This window comes from Micrasema longulum, unplaced genomic scaffold (assembly GCF_059751315.1).
Source record: "Micrasema longulum isolate JH-2025_06_02 unplaced genomic scaffold, ASM5975131v1 h1tg002906l, whole genome shotgun sequence".
Taxonomy (NCBI): Eukaryota; Metazoa; Arthropoda; class Insecta; order Trichoptera; family Brachycentridae; genus Micrasema; species Micrasema longulum.
In genome coordinates, this window is record NW_028280025.1 from 67,790 (window position 1) to 77,668 (window position 9,879).

General features: G+C 34.2%; 1 protein-coding gene across 1 annotated transcript; it reads right to left on the reverse strand.

The window, feature by feature from the left end:
• Positions 1-859: 859 nt before the first annotated feature.
• LOC148271386 (nose resistant to fluoxetine protein 6-like) lies at positions 860-7,238 on the reverse strand. The gene is made up of 3 exons (XM_088241451.1): positions 7,157-7,238; positions 4,695-4,891; positions 860-1,228 (listed from the first exon to the last, which is right to left on the reverse strand). The coding sequence occupies exons 1-3, from the start codon at positions 7,236-7,238 to the stop codon at positions 1,103-1,105; spliced, it is 405 nt and encodes a 134-aa protein (XP_088097577.1). The 3' UTR covers positions 860-1,102.
• Positions 7,239-9,879: the final 2,641 nt, after the last annotated feature.

Genomic DNA, 9,879 nt, shown 5'->3' on the forward strand with positions numbered 1-9,879 from the left:
ATCTGTATTGAATGCTGCAGCGAGACTTATTTTCGGAATCTCTAAGTTCAGTTATATCACTCCATTACTTCGGGAACTAAACTGGCTACGTTTTCCACAGAGGGTGGAATACAAACTCTGTTGGCTTATGTATAAGTCACTGCACAACTCTGCTCCGCAATATCTAAGGGAACTATGCATTCCAGATGAACTAGCTGACAGGCGTCTCACGCTTAGATCAGCTACGTCTACGGCGAGAGGAAAAGCTATTATACCTCTAAGCAAACAGCGCACTAAATTTAGTGAACGCGCATTTGCGGTCGCCGGCCCTATGGCATGAAATGCTCTCCCAGCAGAGGTGCGAGGCTGTAAAAGTGAAGTGATGTCTCGGAAAAAACTTAAAACCCACTTATTCTCTAAATCATTTGAATAAATCCGTAGCTTGTGTCAACAAAATAAATTGTTTTAGTTAAATTACAAATGTAAAAGCTTCAATAAAAAAAAAAATTCCAACTATAGAATCACTATGTAAAGTGCCCTTGAGGTATTATATTACGAAAATGGGGCTATATAAGTTATCCATAATAATAAAAAAAAGACATAAAACTAACACAGCACCAATTACGTACACAACACAATATACATTGTACAATTTCTGAACAGGACAACAAAATGTGACGAGAAAATGAAAATTATATTGCCATTGTTTTTAATTCTATTTATTTCTTATCCATCTAACTTTAAATCTTTATGTTCTTCATACTAAATTTGAATATCTTTTAATTCTTCAAAATTGTGCTTTAATCAATGTAAATGTGATCGTAATTTGATATATCTTTATTTAATCTATGCGAAGCTAAATGTTCTTTGAGTCTATAATTAATTTACCTCCCGCTATGTCCTTTATATGAGCCAGGATAGAAAACTTGTATTTAAATACACGTTTTTGTACACTTACAATAGAATTCCATCTTGAATTATGATCAAATAACTTACATAGTATATCTCGAAGGTTAAATTCAGTGGTGATTTACAAATATTTAGACATGGTGAAAATATTAATGATAGTTTTACCCTATATTGACACTTAGGTAATATTTACATTTTTTTAAATACAAAAATATTATAATTGTTTCTTTGATGGCCTGAAGTCAATCTTTAATAATCGGACAACTGGAGCCTCAAAGGCCAGGGAAATAGCAAAAGACATCAGGTAACTCATGACGGTATTCCCCGCATATATAATGAGCTGTAAAAAAATTAAAACAATTAATTTCGATATTAAAATAATTTAAATCAACTAGCAGATAGCAGGGGTGCGAGTGCGAACGCTATCTTCATCGGCTTGTATCGAGACGGTATGCTTAACTTTTCTACTACCTCAGGTCGATACGTGTTTTTGGGTAGTGGTTACGCGTGAATGTTTACTGCCATTTATATGGTTTGGTTGCCGGCTTTTCCTAGAGAAGTAGGAACCTAAGTAGCCTGGCAGTATCTACCGCATTACAACAATTCACAAATTCCATATTCAAATATAAAACTGACATCTGATAAAACAAATTATCTCTTCTGTGATCCGCACGATAAACTAATAACAAAACATAATATTCCTGCTGCTATCATAAAAAGTTACCGCTAAAGATTCAATGGCATTATTTTCATCACCGCATCCAGTATCCAAAAATCCTGATACACAAAGCCGAATAAAGAAAGAACCTAATATCCGCATCATTCCCGCAAATAATATCTGGTGGAGTGAGGGGGAACACTTCAACACAGGTTAATCGATTTCCATTGTATGTAAAGTGGCAGTAAACGTCCCTAGTAACGTGTTTGTTGGCTGACCTTGCTGGACCATCTTGGATTAGTTCATGCGCTCTCTAAGCTATCGAGGTATAACTTTTGCGCTTCTCTCGCATCACCAGGGCCTCGATTATGATGGGCATATAAATACGTCATACCTTCACCTTGACGGTATGGTTGAAGATAAATTCCCTCTAGCGCTTATAAAGATATACTACCAACCCCCCCACCTTCAAGTAGGTACATCGATATGAAACAGAGGAAGCCTACGTCACGGTACTCATATCTACGCTCTAAAATGAAATAGCTTCAGTATGACGTCATAGTTGAAGATAAAAGTCTTCCGACCGACTATAAAGTTATACTACCGATACCCCCAACATCATGTTTTGATGTAAGTGCATCGGTTTATACCGACGGGTCTAGAACCCCTCAATACGTTTATCTACGCATCGAAAGTGTCAAAAATTATGCTCCACCTAGCAATTTTTCCTTTAATTTTGATTTATAAAAAATTATAATCGTTTTGAGGTTGACACTTTTTTCTTAAAAGTCTATCAAAAATATGAGAGAGAAATAAGTAAGTTTTGAAGTTGAGTTAAATTCCGACATAACTGTCACTTCAATAAAACGAACGCATAGATGTGAAAATTATGTCACTAGGTTCTCTCCTATTAACAAATAAGAGTATCTAGGCGTCAAACATAGATTATATGCGTCAGAAAGTTACCACTCTAAAAAAATAATTTCGTTATTATATTTTTTTCCATCTCTTTTACTGTCTTTCCGAGTGTATGTATCGAGACGCTAAAGAAACCGGCTTTGTAGTCGATCGGTAGATACATACAGACGATCGTTAAGCGTACCGTCTGAATGATTTCCAAAAGTCATTCAAAATTCAAGTTCAACCAAGCATTTTTACTTGAATTGGGATTTATTTGAGTTTATAATCGCTTTGAAGTTAGGACTTTTTATTACTGAAGCCTATTTAAACCATAAATGAGAACTTTTAAAAAATATTAATGACGTAAGAAACGCGAACTAATTGTTTGCGGTCATTCCATTGGATTGTTTCGATCATATGACAAGTAAAACATACCGAGGTAAAATACAGATGGTACAGAAGTTAAGTATACCGTCTCGATATATACATATAAGATAGCGTTGTTAACGATGCTTTATTTGTCAATAATTAAGTAGCTTTATTTATTTTCTATGCTTAAGTATTTTTTTAAAGGAATAACCCGCTAAGCCTCTTCTTTAGAGGCTTGTCAGTAGGTGGAGAAATAGGATATGGAAGGAAGTTATGAAAAATAAACCACAACACCCAGACCAATTGAGAAAAAATCTTTCTTGGATTTTTTTCTTGCAACTGGCGGGAATCGAACCCGCGACGCTAGTTTCACAGTTAGCTGTCTTACCAACTGCGCCACGGTGCCTTGCAGTTTGATAAACTGCGATTTTAATTTAATTTATCACTACTGTTGTTATTGCCCCTTTAACTGTGAGTTCGGCAAATTATATGGAGGGTTCATGTCCGATATTGTCTTAGCTGTCAAACCTTACAACGCATTTAATGGAACATTATGATTTTTTTTAAATTTTACTGTGTTTTTTTAAATAGGCTTCTTTCATTTGTTAATTCGTTTATTTATTATATATACGGCCTAAGCCAACAGTTACATGAAGAAACATCTATCACCCTTTGTTAACCATGGAGTTGATTCAGTGCTTTATTTATTTAGTTTTTTATTGCTTAGTTCTTGGCATGAACACTTGACAAACTTACTACTATGCTCTATTTTTTATAAATTTATTGATATCATTCTAACTTTGCTAGAATTCCACTCGTCCATGCGCTTTGTAGCTGCACGATGATTGGTTATCTATCTTTCATATACCAACTTAAATATACCTAAATTTTATAAATGGGGTCTAGAATTCCAATCGTCTATGCGCTTAGTAGCTGCAAGACGTGCTGTAATCTTACTCCTTTTTACTATTCATATTATTTTTTATTTTTTTTAGTATCATTAATACACTAAATTTATTTGTCAATTTTTAAAATGTGTAAATAGGGGCTAAATTTCTAACTGTCTATGCGCTCTGTAGCTGCAAGACGTCCTGTAATCTAGCTCCTATCTGTTATAATTTTTTATTGATCTTAATTGAAAACGAGGAACTAGAATCCCAACCGTCCATGCGCTCTGTAGCTGCAAGACGTACTGGGATATTTATTAATTGTACAGCGCCCTTGAGATGATTTTCACAAAAATGGCGCTTTATAAATTATCCAACTAAATATATATATATGCAAGAAACTGAACAGAAAAAATAAAACTATGTAGCAAAGACAAATAAGGGCGATACAATAATGGTGTACAATATACTTATAAACATGATAAACATACAAGACTTCGAGCTAAACCATGACAATCTATCTTTATTCCACATTGTTTTAGTGGCGAAGGGATCTACGAAAAGCTGGAAGATCTATCCCAAAGAAATGAAAAATAACCACATCAGAACGATTCGAAATTTTGATTAACTTCATTAAAAGCAAAAAGTGCTTGATTGAACATGATCTTTGTTACTTCCAAGGCGTAGATTGTATATTAGAATTCAGTGCCTCCGATAGTGTTTTTAGCTCGAAACTCGAAGATACAGGGTCGACAGTGTATTTTTGTAATCGTTCGGGAGAAAATATCTTCAAATATAGCGTCATGGTGAAGGTATAGCTTCCGATTGTAATAGCCCCCCAGACGTGACAAAATAAGAAAAAAAAGCATCGCTCTAAAAGCTGAGAGCCTTGTGGTAATTAATTATATCTTAAGCTATCCAGAACAAGTCAATGAGCCACGCTTGGGACAAGGGATGGTTATCAGATAAATGTGACGTTGCTTCTTCCTTACCACGATCCCATTGTGGAGATGAACCGGTCCATCCATCTGGTAGGACGACAGCATCATGATGGTCGGGTGCACCAGGTAGGCGCAGTACGCCAGCCGGCTGAGCGGTAGAACTCCTCGGTAGCCCAGGATTCCTGAGACTAGCCCTCCACGCTTGGACACGCAGCAGATCACGATCCACGCTGTGGCTGCACTCCAAGCTGGCGACAGAAATATTCATAAAAATAAAGATACCCACTTGAAAAAATCAATGCGGTTAAACTGCATACATATTTAATGACATGTGTAATTAAAGATAGAGTGAAAACTCTCTTTCCTTTTATAAGTCTACAAGAACTACTAACAAAATAATATACATGAAAAAGTTAATGAAATGGTTATGGACAATCGCCGAATCACAATCTGAGAAGTTGCTGATGATGTTGGCATGTCGATTAGCTTATGCCATGAAATTTTTCGAATGTTTTAAGGATGAAACGCATGGCAGCAAAATTTGTTCCGAAATTGTTGAATTTTGAACAAAAACAGCGGCGAATGGAAGTTGGTCAGGGCTGGTATTCCAAACGCTCTCGAGGCCGTATTATCTCGCGTATTTTGTATCACTAAATGAAGTTAACGACGATGCAGAATTACTGAAACATGTTATAACAGGTGACAAAACATGGGTTTGCGGAAATGACGTCGAAACTAAGGCGCAATCGTTCCAGTGAAGGCATACTGGATTGCCAAGACCGAAAAAGGCTCGACAAGTGCGGTCGAACGTGAAGGCGATGCTTACTATGCTCTTCATTTTTAATGGCATAGTGCATCATGAGTTCTTTCCACAAGGTCAAACAGTCAATAAAGGGTACTATCTACAAGTTCAACGCTGCGCCGTTTGCGTGAAGCAATCCGAAAAAAAACGCCTGGATTTGTAGCAAAACAATTCATGGCTTTTGCACCATGATAATGGACCTGCTCACACTTCATTGCTAGTTCGTGAATTTTTGGCCAAAAACATTAATGTTTATTGCCGCAGCATCCATATTTTCCCGGCATGGCTCCGCGTTACTTTTTCTTATTTCCAAAAACAAAGAGGACCTTAAAAGGCCGTCGTTTTACAAGCATAGATGAAATTAAAAGCGCATCGCTGAAAGAGCTACAGGCTACCCCAAAAATCGAGTTTAAGAAGTGTTTCGAGGATTGAAAGAAGCGCTGGTACAAGCCCATAATATCTTATGTTGACGAATATGTATTTTATTTTTCAAAAAACGAAAATTTCCGGCATTTTCTGAATACACCGTATGTATTTGTATGAATAAATAAATATCGCTACTTTGTTTCGTAAAAAGATTAGGGATCGAGTCAAAAACACTCGTCCTGGGATATTTTTTTATTTCTCACACATAACTTTTTTTAATTTTTATTTATTTATAAGGAATAACCCGCTAAGTCTCTATTTAAGAGGCTTGTCAGCAGGTGGGAGAGAGGGGATAGGGAAGGACGTGGTGAAAAATTCACCACAATATCCAGATCAATTGAAAAGAAAATCTTTCATGGATTTTTTTCTTGCAACTGTATTACGTATCCGCATGGACACGTAATAAATTGGTTTTATAAATGATATTTTTTTTATTTTTTTATTTATTTATAAATCATATAACACAAAGTATTTTACAAGTATAATACGTTGAATAACGTTCCCAGGAGTTACAAAATTTCAATTCGGAACATAAATAATATTAGCATTTAGAAAATAACACATATTGAGAACAACAAAGAAACAAAGCAAGTTTAGCACCTTTATAACTGAATATACGGCAACAATATATACGCCTAAAACCTTTTCTAACACAAGCAAAATAAATATATATAAAAAAACGCTTTTAAGAATAAAAAAAGTAGTGAATCTACTAAGGGAGATAAGGTCATTAACATCACATGCCATGCAGATGATGAGAACATATCCATCTCAGTTAGTAAACATCTGGATGCCTAAAAAATATCTAATAGTACAATGAACACATGATTATTGGACACATAATTTGGATACACAAAACGTGTGTCAGACCGAATCATGGTGTATACAACAGAGACGAGGATAGATAGAGAGAAAATAAAAAATACGAAAAACCAAGTAGAAGTACTAAATAGAAAAACTAAACAACTGCTCAGAACGTCAGAGATGAAAGTACTAAAGGAAAAAGAGGTAGAATCTAGAGTCAGGAAGTTTGCGATACCTATTGCATAGTAAATAGATTATGGAAAGATTGCGTCAGTAATTCCATTCATCAAAAGCTCTAAAATCCCCTTTACCATTTATTTTCCCAATATGTATTATCATTGTGACGGTGAGGATGTTATTTTTATGCATGGGTACAACAAGATTGTCAAGAGTGTAATTGCTTCGTAGTTAAATTTTACGTTTTCAAAAAAGGTTTTTTCCCTCTTGAGATGAATAATATTGTTTTATTGTTGTTTTTTACCTGTATGGCCGATGCTGACGTAGAAAGCAGTTGGCCACAGCTCGAGGTGCCCATGGCGCATTCCATACACGATGGAGGCCATGGTGGCTAGAGCGCATGGCCACCCTATGGCCACTACCCACGTGGGCATGGTGTTGTTGTTACGCCTTCGCCATAAATAGCAACCTGTGATCATACCTGAAAAATAAATCACGCTTTTTTATTTAGGAATCTACCCGTCACGTAGTAATTTACGTTTTTTTTTAAACATTGTTTTACACCCAACGGCCATTTTTAATTATTGGTGTGTACACAGCGCTATTAAGTATGGTATAAATACATAGAAATTATAACAAAAATAAAACAGAAACCCAATGCAGGACGAATGAGAAATAACAGTGGTTTAAAAAAAATATATGTTGATAGACTATTAAACTAAACTAAAAAAATAAATATTTCATTATTTATTTTTATTTTATTTCATTGGAAAGCTAACAGACATTCATAAATTTATAAGATACAATTATACCATAAATAAATATCCATAGAATTAAGAATTGTCCAGAAGGAGCGGAGCATAGAATCATATTTGAATACATCGGACTGTGTCAAATAATTCCCCCACTTAGACACACTTTCGCCGCGCGCATATTAGAAGTCACCGAGTAATATTGCCAGATCGCGAAGAATATAACCATAATACAAATGTAAGGTTAAAAAAAAACAATTTGCTATTTTTTCTAAAATTTCATTGTGCACTCGGAAACATTGATTGACAATACAGAGTAGATAAGCAAAGGGTCATTTAAAAAGAGTAATTGAACTAATGAACTTTGAACTTAAAATATAAAACAAATTTTATTTTACATAAAACGATTATTTTTATATTATGTTAAATAATATTTTATGTTTTAAAGATAATATCGGCCAAATGTTTACCACGGCGTTGCTTAATCCGAGGTTCAATTTTAATTATTTTTCTTATTATATGAGCAAAGTAGGGTAAAAAATTGTACTACTCTGGCAACACTAACGAAATTTCCATTTCTTTTCTTCGACAATCTGACAGATGGAAAAGTAATTCAATTTTTAAGTAATGCATTTGTGACAAACACATTCATTTGATAATTACACATGAAATGTGATTACATCATGTTTCTTTAAGATCCTAGCAGTATTTATACACACAAAAGGACACAACACGGCATGGTTAAATTCAAATCAGGAGTTGCGTACTGAGCGACGTCTACAAATATACTAATGGGTCAAAACTTAAACTTACTCATTTATGAGTAGATGAGTCGCCTTCTGTTTGATGTGCGTATGCGGTTTCTGGACTATTCTTAATTCTATGTAAATATCATAAAGTTCAATTAGAGGCTTCCACATAACATTGTTATTGTAAATGTTATACATAACATAAAATAACTAATCATACAAAACTTATAATGATATTAAAAATGTAAATGTAAAACATATTATTGGAAATATATCTATTTTCGAATGTTGGTCACACAGTTGCAGATTACAATATATATCGTTCTATTAAATGTTATTTATTTCTGAAGTAACTCCGCGTGTGACGTCAGAGGTTCTCTTCCGCTTATTCTCGATTAGTTCTGCCCATTGGTCCATTGACTGCAAGCAAACCGGAAATGTTTCATAACCTTCTTATCATTGGGTGATTTATATGAACCAGTGACGTCGTTCAAAGTAGTTTTTTTTATTTAAAAAAAAAAATTCTTACACTTTCAGGAAACTTTGCCGTACAATTTAATACTCCGATTTTTACCGTGCGCATGAAAACATTTTTATTTATTTATTTGACGGACTTATGCAGTCCATTCTAACGATGGTAAATACAATTTCTTATAATAAATACAGGCACTAATAAAATAAAATACAATTTAATAAAATTAAAGCTAGGACAAAAAAAATTAAATCACTACTTCAAGACAAGATCCGGTCTATCTTAGTGAATTTTTAAATCTATAAAGACTTACACCAAAAAAGTCCAGATCTTGTCTCGAGTTTACAATACGACACAATTAGGACATTGGTGCATGCAAGCCATAGTTTGCGCTGTGTTGATCGAATAATAACACATTTACATAGAATGAGACGATTCTGTAAATAATTTTTTTTTAAGGTTTCTGGACTATTCTTTATTCTATGGGTGTGTATCTCAGAGTAATAATTGCTCCATTGCATAGAAAAAAAGTTTCAACTTTTTGTTTTGTTTTGAGTTTAACGACAAACGTGTAACGGATAGTTTCTGTTTGCGCTTGCAATTCGCAACACGTACCAACAACCCGTAGTTTGCTCTAATCTGGAACTAAATTCGTAGTTGTTAATCAAATAGTGTTTTTTCTACGTATGTGCGGCTCTAGCCAGTGGCGTTTATTACACTAAGGCGGGCGTGTTACGTTTGTTATGGCAAGAGGTTCAATTTTTTAAAGGTCTAAGTATAAATGATTAAAAATAACATAAGTTATTTTTTAAACTAAAAAGCATGATGTTTGCAAATAAAAAAAAACTAACCTAACAAGAAAAAAATCACATTTTGGTTATGTAAAACATAAGCACAAACACAATATTAAAGTTCGTACTTTAAAAAAAAAACTAGGGATAAATAAGGGTATTAGAAACTTACCCTTCTTCATTGAACTTCTTCATTAAACAAGTTACTGATATATTTACGAAAAGCTTTGATAAAAGAATTGTGAGATTTCCAATTATGCTTC